Genomic DNA, 17,492 nt, shown 5'->3' on the forward strand with positions numbered 1-17,492 from the left:
TATAAAAACCTTATATGCCCCAAGGGCATAACTTACAACCCTTGCCCTGAGGGCTCTGAGGGGGTTATCATCCTCAATGACCTAATTTCCAGAACTTTCAACTAAGTTGAACGAAATGGTTATCTCAAAATTTTGATTGAATGTGTCCTGGGAAATGGTTGATGTAAAAGGGGGGTTAGGAGCCGTTCAATTGCTTTTTACAATTGAAAGAGGCACTATCCCTTTGCGTTTCAAAATGAGTTGGCCCCTTTTTGAAGTATCTTCGACATCTGTTTCAATAAAAAAAACCTTATATGCCCCCAGGGCATAACTTACAACCCTTGCCCTTGGGGGTTTGTCATCCATAAAGACCTAATTTCTAAAACTTTCAATACGTTGAACAAAATGGCTATCAAAATTTTTGATTGGATGTGTTTGGGGAAAGGTGGGCGTGAGAGGGCGTTTAGTTGCCCTCACATCACTTTCGACTATTAAAAGGGCACTAGCCATTTCAATCTCAAACTGATTGAGCCCTTTTTCAAGTTTTTATGACAAAGCTTTCAATAAAAACCTTATATACCACCCAGGGTATATAACCCTTGTCCTGAAGACTGTGGGGGGAGTGTCCTGCTTAAAGATATAATTTCCAGAACTTTCAACTGCATTGAACAAAATGGCTATCTCAAAATTTTGATTGGATATGTTTGAGGAAGTGGTAAGCGTGGAAGGGGTGTTAGTTGCCTTCCAATCACTTTCTGCTATTCAAAAGAGCACTAGCGATTTCCATTTCCAATCGAATGAGCCCTTTTTGAAGTTTCTATGACACCGCTTTCTATAAAAGCCTTATATGCCCCCCGGGCATAGCTTACAACCCTTGTACTGAGGGCTGTGGGGGGGGGGGGTTGTCATCCTCAAAAGATCTAATTTCCAAAACTTTTAACTATGTTGAACAAAATGGCTATCTCACAATTTTGATTGGATGTGTTTGGGGAAAGGGTGGGCGTGAGAAGGGGTTAGTTGCCCTCCAATCGCTTTTGAATATTAGAAAGGGCACTAGCCCTTTGAATTTCCAGTCAAATGAGCCTTTTTTAAAGTTTTTACGACAATGCTTTCTGCAAAAACCTTATATGCCCCCAGGGCATAACTTACAACCCTCGCTCTGAGGGCTGTGGAGGGAGTGTCCTCTTCAAAGACAAAATTTCTATCTGGAAATCAACTACGTTGAACAAAATGGCTATCTTAAAATTTTGATTGGATGTTTTTGGGGAAATGGTGGGAGTGGAATGGGTGTTAATTGCCTTCCAATCACTTTCGACTATTAAAAAGGGCACAAGCTACTCCAATTTCCAGTCGAATGAGCCCTTTTTGAAGTTTCTACGACAACTCCTTCGATGCGAAGTGCTCTGGTCTAAGACCAAGAGAAAAAAAAATACATTGCGCCAATATTGTTCTTTACTTAGGCAACGCTATTACGCTGCCTATGATAATAAGTTTTTTTTTATTTCCAATCACCTTTTATGAAAGAGTGTCGCTGGGTGCAAAGTGGGGAGAGGGGAAGGTGCCTGAAACCACCTTTAGGGAGCCGGATTTTCCGCCATAATCTGATTAAAAATCCGAAACTAGAATTAAAAAAAAACAAGTTTTTTCAACTTAAAGTGCAGAACAACATTGAAAAAGACAAAAAGTAATCCATATATGACTGGGGCTGCACCCTCCTGAATCCCTTGCTCATTAAACTAACCTTTCTATTGCTTTGACAGCTTTTTATTTCAATTAAATGACCCTAATGCTTATGAAGTCTTCCTTAAAGAATTGAGAAAAAAGCTAAACTTTAGCATAAAAAGAGAGGGACTTAAGAGGGGAAAACCCCCTCATATTTTGAAATATTTAATTTATTTAAAGCTTTAATGTAGGTCCTTACTTTTAGTTGAATTGTTTTATTCTATTTAATTTCATAAAAGGGTTACTGTATTGAAATAAACAACACATCATTAACACAGAATTCTGATTAATGTATAATTCTTCTGGGCTTGGTTTGTTTTGGTGGGCGTTTCTCTTCCTACCTAATTTGTCTACTATAGGCTGCTTCCCTGTAGTAGCATAATACTTGTAGACATGGATATATAATGAGTATGAGGTAATAGGCTTGAGACTCTCTGTGAAGGATTTTGACTCTTGTTGATTCAAGAGCATCGCCAAGTGCTGAAAACTATGTTGTGACAAAGAATGGGCCCAGGATTGCGCAAAACCTCCCTTTATATTGGAGGTTCTAGGGACCTAGGTTAATAATTGAGAAGTCCCTGAGTTAGCAAACATTTTATAGATTATGAGCAAGCATTCGATTATGTTGATGGAAACGCCTTAGTAAAGGTTTTATCCTTGCATGGTATCCTCTTTATATGGATCATTTCGATGGATTTGTCTTAAGAAGCAAAGGAAAGGCAATGGGAGACCAAGGAATCGAATAGGGAGGAGAAAATCTCCTGGGCTTAAATTATGCTGATATCTAAGCGTCCTAGATCGAAATGTTAGCAAAATAAATGAACTTTTAGAGGTTTTGCGAGTTCAGGGTGCTAGGATAAGTTTGAAAATAAATTTTAAGAAGACTAAGTTACTTAGGCTAGGAATAAATGAAGATAAAAAGATGAAGTTAGGTAACGAAAAGTTTGATCTGATGCACAGCGTCATTATTAGTAAAGACGGTGGTAGCAGTAAACATGTTAAAAGTAGAATAGTCAAAGCTCAGGGTGATTTTTCACAGTTAAAAAAATTTGTAAGAATAGGAAGATAAGTCTGCAACCTAAGATTAGAATATTGGAAGCAACAGTGAAGACAGTGGTTAAATGTGACTCGGAAGCATGGGTACTCCGAAAAGCAAATGAAGATTTACTAGATGTTTTCCAGAGAAATTGCCTACGGATTGCTCTGGGTACCCAGCTGACTGACCGTATTTCAAACGGTTGGCTGTACGAAAAATGTGGTTCGATCCCGCTTTCTAGGGCTATAATAAAAGAACGGTTGAGATGGCTAGGGCACGTTGTGTGGATAAAGGATGAGAGATTCCGAATATCGTTCTTTTCAGCCAACCGACTAGTGCTAAACGGAAAGCAGGTCGCCCTCTTCTTGGGCGGGAGTACGTCATAAAGAAAGATTTAAAGGAAATAGAAACTTCCTGGGAGGGTGTGAAAAGGGAGGCATTAAATAGATTAGGTTAGAGGAGGAGCGTGCGTAGCTACGTTGGCCTGTGGCGGCTTGGTGCTGCGGGGAGTTGTTGTTAGTAGTAGAAGTAGTAGTAATAATACATCTGCTTTTACCATTAAGGAAACGGATAGAGTTGCCATAATTTTTGGAATAAAATGTCGTTAACCTTTTTTTGAAGGGGGGGGGGGGTCGGGCCAGGCAGAGAAGTCAAAGGGTCAGCTCCCTTAGATTTTTCGAGTAAAATATCGTTAATAACTTTTTTGTGTGGCGGCGGGGGTTAGGCATATCTGATCTTTGAACAATTTTCATAACTCTCCCGTAAGAACCTTATACGCCCCCTTTGGGCATAACATACACCTCTTGACCCCGGTCTCTGGGGGCCGTGTTTACCCTGGAATTTTTGTCTGATCTTTTGACTTATCTTAACAAAATCGCTATCTAAAAAATGCCATTGGATGGATTTGGGGTAAAGAGACCAGGGGGAATAGTAGCCCTCAGGTCCCTTTTGACTCTTAAGAAGGGAACTAAAACTTTCAATGTCCAATAGAATGAGCCCCTCCGAAGTTTATAAGATCATTCCTTCCATAGAAACCTTAAATGACCCGGGGCATAATTTACAACACTTGCCCCCGGGTTCTGGGGGTTGTGTAAACCCCAAAGTTTTTGTTATATGATCTTTGGTCTATTTTAGACTATATGAAAATCTGAAAAGTTTGATCGGGCGCATTTGAAGAAAGGACAGGTGGCGGGGGGGGGGGGGGAGTTAGTTGCCATCAGCTTACTTTTTACTATCAAAAGGGAAACTATCACTTTCAATTTCTAGTTATTCGAGTCCCTTCCGAATTTTACCTTTTCTATAAAAACTTTGTATACCCCGGGGCGTAAGTTACAACCCCTTCCCAGGGCTCTGGAAGGGGGGTGGGTTATGTTGACCCCAAAGTCTTTGTTATCTAATCGTTGGATTATATAAAACAAAATGGCTATGTCAAAATTTTGATTGAATGCGTTTGGGGAGAAGAGGAAGTGTGTGTGAGGGGAAGGTGGGGTAGATGCCCTCCTTTCCCTTTTAACTCTTAAAACGTAACTACAACTTTCAATTTCAAATCATGTGGTGAGCCACTTCTGAACTTTATATGGCCACCCCTTACATAAAAACCTTATGTGTCCCGTTGAATAACTTACAACACTTGGCCCCGAGTTCTGGGGACTGTGTTATCCCTCGAGTTTTTGTTATATGATTTTTTGTCTATTTCGAACAAAATGGTTATATAAAAAAATCGATTGGACGCATTTGGGGAAAAAAGGAACGGTAGGAGGAGGGTGGCTAGTTGCCATCGGATTACTTTTGACTCATAAAAAGGGAAGTGGAACTTTGAATTTCAAATCAAATAAGCCACCTCTAAAGTTTGTACGGCCACTCCTTGAATAAAAACCTTATATGCCCCCGGAGCTTCTGATGGTGGCGCAACTTTAAACCAGACATTGGTAACACTGAAAATACTTGGCTGGAATAATTTAAAACTTTAAAAACATGGTTATATCTATCATAGTTAGATAAAGGAAATCAAATCATGATTCTGGGACTTTAGGTTTATAGGTTTCATCGTATCTGCAATAATAAAACTCTACAACTATTTCAGTGATTAGGGTAAAGAGACAATCGAATAAGGACTGCTAATCAAGTACCTGGGCCAATGGGAAGCTGTAGGCCTAGACCTGGTCAACATCAAGGAATCTTATTCTATTCAATTCATGGCTTGGTAGAATTCTGGCTTAGGAGTTTCTTGCTACCTTAGAAAGTGGTTGCCTTAGGTGAATAGAGCTTTCAGGAATGGATCCAGGGTCAAAATGAATAGGCATATACCCTGGGAATATAGCTTAGCCTATTAGGCCATAATGCCAAGCTAGGCTATAATATCTTTTGAATTTTCTGATTAATGGAGTATTTAGATAGGCTAGGTAAGGGTAAAATTCTATGGTAAAGTTCTATGAAAATATATTATTGAGTTAGGAATAAAGTGAATACACCATTTGATGCCTTTTTTTTATGCTGATTACAAATATAAAAATCTTTTCTTTTGGAAATGAATTTCAGCCCCCCCCCCTATATAGGCTACCTAAACTACCCCAACCTAACCCTGAATTGGCATATATAGGGGGGGGGGGCTGAAATTAATTTACAATATAAATTATTATTATATTCGAAATCATCATAAAAAAGGCATTAAATGGTGTATTCACTTTATTCCTAACTCAATAATATGATTTCATAGAACTTTACCAATGCTACTTTAGCTACTTTTGACTATCTTGAAAAAGGGCTAGGGTTAGGAAAATGAAACTTTCAGGGATGGGTCTACAGGCTAAAGTATGTCCTGGGAAGGTATTTTGAAGTACCTACCTCCACTCCTTCTCCCTGTAGAGGGGCCTGATCTTTGACAATCTTTAAAAATATATGCATTATAAAAGTAAAACCTTGCAAAATAGATCTTTTGCTTAAATGAAGTAGCCTACAACAAAATTGTTTTCAGCTTCACAACTTTGCTCACTCCCAATTTATAAGGTTTTAAAGATATGCAAATACATTTTCTAAATTTTGAAAATAAAACATTGATATGGCTTAAAGTTCTACTCAAATAACTGAAATTACATTTTCAGAGCTAAAGCCAGAAAAAAAACTAATAACTGTCATGTAGACAAATTTCAAGACTCTCAGAGAGAGAAGGAGTAGAGGTAGGTACTTCAAAATATTTTCCAGGGACATATTTTAGCCTGTAGACCCATCCCTGAAAGTTTCATTTTCCTAACCTAACCCTTTTCCAAGATAGCCAAAAGTACCTAAAGTAAAATTTTACTTAGCTAAGAAATACATATATCCTTGGAATCTAAATTTTATTGATAATCCACATATAGTTATTATCTGCATTGCAAATTAACTTTACCCAGAGGCTACCTTCCTAATGGTCAAATATATACCCTGAATTGCATATACAAAATGTATTTTCACACTGTCTAAACATATAATCAAATCTCTTTGCAGAAAAGAAGGACTTACAGAAAAATTGGTGTGTATTAGGGGTCAGCACCGTTTCTGTTTTTAGCTAAAATAGAAACAGTAAAAATGGCAATTAAAAAAACAGAACAAAAACAGATTCTAACAGAAACAAGGGGAAAAAACAGAATTTTGTTTTTTTCAGTTTTTTTTACAGGAAAACAGAAATGGCCTGTTTTTTTCTTTTTAACAGATATTTCCCATTTTTTCAGTTTTTTAGGCTTATGAGGGTAAAATGAACATTGACAAGCCTTGATCAATAAAAAAGACCAAACATTCAAAATGGCTACATAAATCAAAACTTATCACTTAGAAACATTCAAAGTTCAAGTGACTTTACATTCATTTGTGAGCACTACTTTCAATTAAAGTACCCAGCAACACTAAATGCACTCTCACTTGGTACTGAAGTTGCAGGCACTGCAAGATGCATAAACCAATTTCAATTAACTCTGAGTAAGTGTAGAGATAGTTAGTCTAAAATTCTAGTGGATCAGAATTATTTTTTCCTGATCTACATCTCTCACTCAAGAACACTGGAACTCTCTCTTCATATGCCCTAATAATAGGCCTGATCTTTTGCACTAAGATCTCACATCTTTCTGCAAAGATTTCTGTTCTTTTCTGATCTTACAGCTCAATGATGTTTGCAAAAAGTGTGAAGGGCACCATCTTTCTGCCATATAGAATGGTGATGAGAGAACTTTGATGATATAGCCTACTCATCATTGTTCTTAGACAGCTGATCAAAACAGAATGATGAAAGACATATGCAAAAGAATGCTATAAGATGTAAGATCTTAGTGCAATGATTTCTTTTTTAAGCATTCTTTGTCAAAAGATGTAAGATCTTAGCATGTAGATGAGTAAAAGAATGGCCCTAATATTTGCTGCTGTGTTGGTAGTGCTTATATTGTTAGCATTTTGATTTGAAGAGTTCATCCAAAACCCAGTTGTGTCAAGAAACTTAGCAAACAAGCTGTCTTCCTGTTGTGGAGTTGGTAATACATTTTTGTTAGTCTTTGTCTTGATGGAGTGATGTCAATCAGGAAATATGCAGAGTTCAATTGGATTTGAAGGGGCTCTTCTGTATTTCTCTTCTTGGAAATGAACTGCTGGAGAAGTGAAGACAGACTGACAATCTGAATCTCTGTCTATATTGTTCATTTTTTTAGATTACATGGTCAAAAAACCAGCTTTTGTGAAGAGTAGTATATAAAACCTAGGACTGTTAGAAAAATATCTCTTGGGTTAGGCAGCTAATAATTGAGTGAAGAACCTCAGTGACAACTTCCACAGTGGACCATTCATTGTTATTAAGTTTGAGCTCTCTGATTTTAGTGTCACAAAGGCTTTAGTTAAAGAATTTGTAAAGTGGTTCTTTATGGGCACAATACATTTCTGTCATAGTAAGGGTGCTGTTCCTTTGAACATTCATGTCTTTTGTGATGGATAGACTAAGATTATATGTCTCTATACATGAAAAGTGTCCAAATCCAATAAAAGTTGCAAGAATGCAGTATGATTCTATTCTTAACCAAAACACAGAAAATGAAGAAAAATGGGTTCAAGAAAAAGAGAAACAGCAAAAACAATAAGAAAAAAAAAACAGAACAGAAACAAAAACAGTAAAAAAAACGGCTTCCCGTTTTCTAAAAAAAAAACAAGACAGAAAACAGAGAAAATGGTGGAAGAAAAACAGAAATGGAAATGGTGCCAACCCTTATTCTGCAAAATTATAGAATTCTGATTCTTCCTATAAAAGACAGCAAAGCAGATTTTTGCTTATGTGAGTTTGCAAAAATGTTTGACTTAACTAAAAATACTTCCAGAAGCAATTATTTTTTTGTGATAGACAGACTGTGCTCCAAGTTTGAAAGCTGTTTCATGAATGCTCTTCTATTGTTAGAGTCAGTTTCAGCATTAGATGTTGTTTCACTGTACTTTTTAGGTTCCTTTTAAGGGCTCAAAATGTCATTTGCCCTACGTTTGCCATACACAGTTATCAGTGAGGTTGCATTTGCAAGAAAATTCTTTTGCTTTATAGAATATTTAATGGGAAGCATTGTCAGTTTGCATATTTATAATATCGTCTTGCATAGCTGCAATCTTACTGGTAGCTGTAGAGAAAACTACTGCCTGCAGGTGCTCACACACAGAGTTTGCAGCACAAAAAGTCATTTCTGCTAGATATATCATAATATAAATTCAAATGTTTGAAGGCTGGTTGCAAGTCCCTGAGCATGAGCTGCCAAGTCTCCATCACAAGATAATGTGGTAATTTATAAAATGGCCAAAGACATAGTTGTATTTATCAAGCACTTTGTTCAACAATCTATACCTGTATGCCCATTGGTTAGTTGATGATTTCTCCAGCAGAAGAACAGTTATGCCAGCAGCTTTCTGAGCATTAACATACAGTTGGTAGCACATATTTCAATTTGTAATAGAATAGTACAGCTCTTGGAGAATGGAGAAGAAAGATGACATTTGTCTCAAGTTCTGAATGCAATCACACAACACAATGTTAAGTCTATTTGCGTGGCAGTGAATATAAATTGTAATGTTTTAATACAAGCTTGCACACTTAAAAAGTGGCTGCTCATGACAGGGAATCTGTCATAGCATTGTGCAACATAATTTGAACAGCTGAGCTCTGTTTTCTGTGCTTGATGATCAATGAATCTGGACAGACTTTCTACATCAAGTTTCTCCATGTAAAAACAGCCAAGAGCTCTTTATTCCTTATTCACATTGTAAAAGTATCTAATCAGTGCTGCAAGCTGTTCTATCTTTGATATGTCTTTGGTTTCATCAAATATAACAGCAAAGAATTTAATTTTGATTTATTTTAATCTGACAGATAAGTAGATATATGTTTATCTATAAACAGCAAAGATCCATCCTCCCCTTCCAATATTTTGGGACACATATTGAGCAAAATTTGATATCAGTTTGAGACAAGATGGTTAAAATGTAAATATAAATACATAAAAAAGATATTTTCTCCTCTCTCTCTCTCTCCCCACTCTTTCTCTCTTCCTTTCTCACTTTCTCCTTCTCTCTTTCCTTTCGATCATTCTTTTTTTTCTCTCCCTCCCTCTCTTTAATTCAACTATTACCTCTCCCTCTTTTGGTAGACTTTACACTTTGGGAAGCCTAATCTAAAAAGGCTTTGGGAAGCCTATCTAGAAAGATAGACTTGTTACAAGTTTCCAAAAGAAAACTCTCCCAAAAAGCAGCAAAATTAAAATATATTCTCCAAAAACAGACGTATTTCTAATTTCAGGGGGGTGGAGGGTAATTGATACTACTGATTAGGTCATGCACATACAAAGCATCTCTACCTTTGAATCTTGAAATTTTTGGAGTTGCTCTTATATTTTTCCCATAATTTGCCTAATTTTTGCATTTTTATCTAAGTTGTCACTTTAGTAGTTACCAAGTTCACCAGAATAATCCCTTCTGGTGATTTGTTGGTGCTGTTTTATTTTTTATTTTTTGTCATGTTTACAAAAATTAATTTTATTTCAGATAAAACTTAACCTTGCATTTGTCATAATTTATGTCTGCTGATGAAAATGGCAAGCTCAGATGAAGACATAATGGAAGTGACACCTACAATAGGTGGTAATGTTTCATTTTATTTTTAAAATAACATGTCTGTGTAATTGTAGCCTCAAAAGCAGGTTGCGACATGGATATTTTCTGTCAAAATAGTATTTTTAAAGACTTCTAATTGACAGGAAGTGACTCCTACAATAGACGTAGGCAGTGACACCTACAATAGATGGTACATTTTTGTTAATTCAAATTGGCTCATGTGAAAGACTTTTGTATTAAAGAGGATGTAAGTACATATTTGCAGGTGATATTCAAACAATAAAGACTATGATACTTTTATAAAGAATAGAACAATATGTGGACACTTTAACTTGCTTTTGGACATTTTATTTTTAATTTGTGTCAATCCTGCCTTTGCCAACAGTACTCACAGATTTAATATTTTTAATAGACAATAGATATTGTAGAAAAGGTACTGCAAAATGCAGTATTCAGACATTGTACTCTGGTCGAGTCTGCAACTGAAAGTTCAGAAATACTAACTGTAAGGCAGTAATAATCTATTGTAATCTGCTCTACATTACAAAGATACAGCATGATACTGAGATTTTGGAAGAGTAGGAAGTTAAGCATGTGAACCAACATTCAAATATTAGAACCTGCAGTGATGACAGTGGCCAAGTATTATTTTGAAATGTTGGTGCTTCAAAAGATGGAGCAGGAGTTGTTAGATGTTTTTCAGCAGAAACGTCATTGGTCTCTTTTGGGTACCTGCGACTGGCCGTGTTTCGAATAATTAGCTGTAAGAAAAATGTGATTTTTTCTCACTTTCTAGGGCTATAATAATAGAAAAGTTGAAATGGCTAGGACATGTTCTGCAGATCAAGGAGGATAGATTGCCAAAGATCATCCTTTTTGGCCAAACATCTAGAGCCAAAGAAAAGCCCCCAAATGGGATGGGAGGAGCATTTCGAATAGATTGGGATGAAGAAGGAGCTTGTGGGATGTGTTGGTTTCAGGCTGCCTGGTGCTGCATTGAGTGCTTTATAGTAACAGTATAGTAGAAGAACAAGAAAAAGAAAAAAAAACATAAAAACTAGACTAAAAAGGACATCGGCAAAAGGAAAAAACACACAAATATACCAGCTGAAACTTATAAACAATCAATGGTTCCTTCCTTTCATTAAAGCCTGTGGGAAGTCATGATACACAATGATAGGTATTAAAGACCCAGAAGAAAGAAGATCAACAAAAAACCAACAGTTGTGTTGCACCAATCAGCAAAGTTATTTTTAAGAAACATGACAAAGAAAATTGAGATAAATATTACACTAAAAATAAGATAAATACATTCGTGAATAATAAATGAATTCACGTGTAACTGTAATTAACATACAATTTTAGACAAATGTTCAACATAGGCTGTGGGGCGTCTCAGCATCCAGCATTAGGAACTGAAAAAAGACAAATTTCAGAAAATCAATGATTCTATTGCATCATACAGCTGCCTACATGACATATATTCAATTTTGACAAATATAAAGAACAAAGTACCAAAAGTAAATAATAATAATCAATATTTTATCCATTGTGCAAAATTGTAAAAAAGACAGCAGAACAATAACCGTAACAGAAAAAATAAACAAAAGGATAAATAAGAAAAATAGCAAAAATTGTAAAAAAAAGCTAATGAAGTATGAAACTCACAACAACAGTTATCATAAAAACAGTGAGTTTTGTAAGATGACCCAGAAGTATATCTTGAGAAATTATTCTAAGCACCTAACAAGGTGAAGGAATTTCTTAAGTGGCAATAATAATTTGATTTACCCTTACAAAGATGGTGAGGCAAGCTTTGGCATGTGATGATACTGCAACTGGTGGTTATTCTGAATACCGTATCATATAAATGGTTACAAATTTCATGCCATCTCAACTGTTGCACAGAAATTCTATATATCAGCTTTGTCGATCCTTCTATATTCATGCTTTGTAACAATCTTGAATAAACAGAATGACCTTAAATAGCCAAAACCTGTGCAAATATTTATTAACATTTATTAGGGGCATTTATTAACATCCTGAAGCTGAAAGTCTTTCCTCCACTTAGTTTTACATGTCCTGACTCAAGTTTTGGTCAAAGGAAGATATTCAGAAGGAGCAACCTTGAATGATGGCTGTTATACATCATTTGTCTTTTACACCTATCATCCTACAGGTTTGCTTCTTATAAAGCAAGGACAACACCTAAAGACCTAAAGAGAATGCCCTTTCCTTTCTAAAGTAATTTTTCCTAAGGAGAAATTAATTAGGGACTGGTATATTGAATCATCTTGAGGCCACTTGAGTTATTGCTACAATGATCTTGAGCCACACCTGTTGGTGAAAAAGCCAAGGCTTAGGGATGATGTTAAGTTCTTAGACAAAACTGCCTTTCCATTTAGAATTAAAATGAAATGAAAATATATATTAAAAGTGGTTTCACTTTGACTATGTAGGCATATCACGCTAATTTACATAAGAGCTGTAAGAATATAAGCTTGTTTTTTTTTTGTTGCATTATTTTCAGCAGACCATTCAAAGACCATTTTACATACTTATCTTGAGTAGTTTAGATAAAAGAAATGATGTGATGTTCATTAACATTAAGAGCCTTTTTGGGGCATGGTTTGTGCCAAAATTCAAAACAACATAAAATTTTGTATCAAAGGCATACCCTTACATCCAGACTAATAAATAAAATGAATATTCCCTATGTGCTGTACCTATACCCACAAACTTTTGCAACCTTTTAATACCCATAAAACTTCTATCACTTAATATAAAATCTGTCCATTCCTCCCTTTTATGTTATTATAGAAAAATATCCTCCCTATGTCTATTGAATTCATGACAAAAATCAAATTAAATCCTCTTCCTCTCTACACATTAGGCAAAAATAAGGTCGTCTTTTCGACATCACCCTTCTCATATACTTTATCCTACCACCAAGTGGTAGCAAATTTCCTCTTGCCAATTTTATTCACTTCAATTCCCCTTTATCAAGTTTTATCTTAAAACAATGTTCCCCTCCCATGCTTCCTTGATCGTAGCATATAGAGAGAAAGAGGGGGTCATTGATATCTCACCCTATGGTGAAAAACTCTATATACTTACTTAACTTAGTTCCTCCTGCGCCATTGGTGGTGCATAGGGTGTCGACGAAGCCTCTCCACTCGTCCTGAAGCAATCCTGCAGCGGTGAGATCTTCTCATTCAGGTTTTAACGAGGTCTCACCAAAAAAAGGATAGGAAATTTTTCTTTTGTTTTGCAACCAAGGATGTATCCAGGATTTTGTTTGGGGAGGGAGAGGGTTACAAAAAAAGGTTTAAAAAACGCATGAAAATCTTTTTTAGATGCATTTTGCTACGTTTTTACGAGTCGGACAAAAATTTCGGCGGAGAGGGCTCGCCCCCCCCCCCCCAATACGGTCTTCTTTGTAATGTTTTTTGTCTATTTGTGGTATTTTCTTGTGCGTTTTAATCATCTAGTATAGTATCCCTCTTACTTTGTGCCAACATTTGGTGAAAGGTTTTAGTCTAACTATGTTTCCAATTGAGTATATCAGAATAGGAACCCAGGTAAGTGGGAGGCGTTCTTGTCAACATATGTTAGCCCTAATGTGAAATATCAGGTTTTAATGTGAAATATTTAATGTCAATTTTATATATAGAATCCTGCAATCATATTACTTTGAATTATTTCTGGTCTACTGAGTTTCTCTACTCCCCACAAAAACTCCTCTGATGCCCCTTCCCCACCAAAATATAAGATATGCGTATAGCTGTGTATGTAGGGTCTTTAAAAGCCCTTTCATTGTACCCAATTTAGTACAATAGGCTAATGTTTTAGACTCAAGTCTCCCAAATTCTGTCCACTTTTTGTGTACTTCTTCATCTTCAAGAATTTAAGCAGTCAGTTTAGTTTTTGTCTCAAAAGAGCTTTTTTTTTCATTTCATTGAAAAATATTTATATCAGTGAAAAAATAGTTCCTTGGAGGTCTTTCATTTCATCCTATAACATTCTTTTTAGATCCAGAGCAACAGGTAATAAAAGTAACGTTAGAAATCGAATCACTTGATGGTGAAATAGCTGAACTTCAGAGGAAGCGTCGCCTCCTTGTGCAAAAGAAAGACAAATTAATTGAAACTGCTAACAACAAAAAAACTGCTAAGTTAGCAGCCTTAAATTGGAACTCTGAAGGTATTTTCTCTTTTATGACCCACTTTTTCCCCTTTTATTTCCATCTTTTTTTTTCATTTTTTGTTCTTTTTATTTTTCCTGCATTTTTGTCTCTTTTGTCATATATTCTTTGTGGAACATCTATCTAAGGTCTCTCTCAAGTCAATTTTAATATTTCGTTAAGACAAATACCGCTATTGATAATAACAATTTGTTTTTGTTTATATGCCAACTAATTATCTTAACGCTACTTCACATCATAAAGTCGCGTCAGCATTCGCCAGATTATCAAAAATTACGAATAAAATTAAGGCATCAAGGGAAGAAAAGTCTGCTGTATTGTGACTTTAACACAAATTTAAATAATGATATTGTTCCCCTTTCTCAAGTGCTAAAAACCTCGTTTCCCTGTAACATACATATTTTATGGAAACATCAGACTTACACGCATCTGCGCAGCTCTGGTAACACCTCAGATTTAGATTTTATTATAGCAGATCTTCAAGAATCAGCGAACTTTAAAGGAAATGTATCGCAAGATATATAATTAGGGATCATTCCTACTTAGAACTATCTTGCTCTATTCCAGCGTCATTATTGGGGTTTCCTGAGAGAGGAAACGGTTCACCAGGAAGTCTTGGGATAAAACTGGCATAAAGTTGTATGATTGTAATTTAAATTATATATTGAGTAAAATTGGAGGTACCATATCACCTTCTTCACCCCCCTCGGATCCTTCATGGATCTGAGGGGGAGAACTTGTGGGGGATCAATTTTGATCCCGCACAAGCTCCCTGGATGTGTAATGGTACCTTGCAGAACTATTATATTCTCTAATGGTTGCTGCAAATATTGCCGTTCCACCTGTATCCGTGAAAACTAATACGCATAAATGGTCTAGTTTCCTGAAGTTAAAAAAAGCTTCTAAGGAGTTAAAAGAAGGTAAACTCCGTAATTATTTTTTGGTATAAATATGGAAGGATTGCTATAGGCTATACATCGTTCAGGTACAGTTTTTGGTTCAGTTAAATGGACAAAGCATTTTTTTTTTAAAGTCATGATTTAATGGGGGAAATGCCGATAGAAAATCTATCACAGTCAATACAGAACAATCGGCAGTTTTTGTGGAAAGAGGTTAATAAACTTACATATTCCACTTCAACTCCAACAAATAACATTGCCACCACTGAATGGCATACTCATTTTTCACCAATATTTGCTTGTGACCCACCAATAACTGACGCATATTCTTATGCAATACTGCTGAAACAATTGTCAAAACTGAATTCCTATAAAAGTTACATCACTATTACACATTCTATGTTATCCACTTGCACTCGTTTTCTGATAATGGGTAAAGCGCCTTGGGTGGATGATCTCCAAGTAGAGTATATACAGTACGGTACAAATGTGCTTTTCGAACACCTAGCAGAATTTTTTCTCGGCTTTGCAGGAGCATAGCCTATATCTTAAGCGACCACCTTTTCAGTAGTGTCGTGGAATTGTTTCCATAGGGGGGTGGGGTCTTCATCACTGTCTGTCAGACTTGCGGACTGGTTTTGTAACTTCAGACACAAGTCTTCTTTCACTGATTAATTTTTCAATTTATCCACGTCTAAATTTCTTTTTGGGGGTTACCTCTTCCTCATTCTCAACTTCAAGAGTATCCTTGCACCTACAAGCGTAAGATCACTTCCAAATTTTGATCCCGCACACGCTCCTCTGTAAATTCAAGAATCGATGACTGAGGAGCGCCAACGCAGATGGATTAATGTATGGTCGGTTGAGGCAGCTATGGAGCCATCGTTTGAGCGCTCAGTTATCTTTTGAGAGAGTTTATGTTGGAACCCTATTGGAGCATGGCTGGCCGTAAGTGAATTGACCAACATTATCGCGAACATTAGGGTCTGCTGGGCCAACACGTTAGTTCCAATCATCCGCTAGAATCAGGAAGTCTCGTTTTTGGCATTTGTGCATCCATAATCTCCAGATCAGGGTAGAAGGAGTCTTTATCAGCATCCGTTTTCACTCGCGTTGGCACGTTACAGCAATGATAAAGATGTTGGATAGGCTTTCTTGAGTCGTTGTCTGGTCATTCTGGGGTTCATTAGTTCCCATCCAAGAAGAGCTTTTTGCGCACGTTGGTCAATTATGAAGCCGACTCCATGGTTGTCGCAGCCATCATACCCACCAGAGTTGAAGAATAAGTACGAGTTGTCAAAATCACGGACTGGAATGGTTTTCTTCGGGCACTCCGTTAAATCTAGTCACTGACAGACAAAGAACGTCTGTTTGGTAGCGATTCATTTTCATAGCCATCACTAGCCTTGTTGATTCTCGCTTCACGGATCTCACATTCCAACTATAAATTCGGTTTTCATCCTTCTGCAGATTTATTTCAGAGGAAATAGCTTGCTCACTTATTGATCTCGGCGGTATTCAAGGGAGTGGGATCGTGTGGCTTGAAACCGGGGACGCTGTAGCTGGCACAACATTTCCGGGAGGACTCATATCTTCATAGATTTTCCGTGGGAAGTTTCTTGTCCAAGGGTTCCCCCCACCTGGGGACGTGCTGAGAGGCTCGGGGAGACCTCTACTGAGAAGGTGTTTCAGAATTTCTGGCAGTTTTACGCTAGGGAAATTATTCGACATTATTTTTTTGCATTTTGTGTTTAATGTAGCTCTTGCTTTTTTTTAAACATATTTTGTGGAAAGTTTTTTATAACTAATTTCTACTCGTTTATGATTGACATAGTCTTTTTCATTGGTAAACACAATAATATTTTAAATCTTCCAGTTTTTTTTCTATAAGACCCTATATTTTGGCTTACTATTTATGTGTTTGAAGAAACTTCAATAGTTTTCAGTAATATACGCCCTTTTGAAAATCTGGACACACATCGTATCCTTTGATTTAGTTTTACACCTTCCTCAAGTTTCTTTGAAAAATAAAACTTAATACCCTTCCTAAAATATTGTGTCTATTCTATTTTGACAACCTGGATGTACTTTCGCTCTTTCGATTTAGTTCAACTGTAAAAGCACAAATAGTAATAGTAGTAGCCCTATAAAATGCGACTTCATACCGTCAGTCGTTCTTGAGATATTGTTGAGACGTCTCATTGACAACCAGCATACATATAGTGTTTTTCGTCTAGTTTTAAAGAAACATAAGCTTTCTTTGAAAGTTTCCACTTTATACCCTATTCTACTCCTAAAATATGCTGCCTGCATGTCATAACAACCTGGATGCACTTAAGGTATTTTGATGTTGTTCATTAGCAACAGTAGTAATTGTAGAAGTAGCAGTAAAAGGGGTAGTAATATTGGTAGCCCTGGGAGTTTCAGCTTAGTACCCTAAGCAGTTGCCGTTATATTGATAATAAACCCATGCAAATACCCACATGTACATAGTTTATAAGGATTCAGTTCAATGCCACCCTCACAGTCCTCTGAAAGTTTAACTGATACTCTT

The 17,492-nt window shown here is 36.5% G+C and overlaps 1 protein-coding gene across 4 annotated transcripts in view; it reads left to right on the forward strand.

The window, feature by feature from the left end:
- Positions 1-4,702: 4,702 nt before the first annotated feature.
- Positions 4,703-17,492, forward strand: part of LOC148954301 (ATP-dependent DNA helicase Q1-like) — a 97,745-nt gene continuing 84,955 nt past the window's right edge. Inside the window, exons 1-3 of one of the 4 annotated variants that reach the window (XM_089087015.1) lie at positions 4,703-4,769; positions 9,767-9,862; positions 13,868-14,038. In XM_089087015.1, the coding sequence (XP_088943141.1) occupies positions 9,808-9,862; positions 13,868-14,038 (226 nt within the window). In that variant the 5' untranslated portion in view covers positions 4,703-4,769; positions 9,767-9,807. Of the gene's footprint in view, positions 4,829-4,854; positions 4,993-9,766; positions 9,863-13,867; positions 14,039-17,492 lie in introns of those variants that run through there. The other 3 variants (XM_089087014.1, XM_089087016.1, XM_089087017.1) reach the window with 3 other exon arrangements.

The sequence above is a fragment of the Artemia sp. Qi Xiang Cuo genome, chromosome 3 (assembly GCF_049724085.1).
Source record: "Artemia sp. Qi Xiang Cuo chromosome 3, ASM4972408v1, whole genome shotgun sequence".
Taxonomy (NCBI): domain Eukaryota; kingdom Metazoa; phylum Arthropoda; class Branchiopoda; order Anostraca; family Artemiidae; genus Artemia; species Artemia sp. Qi Xiang Cuo.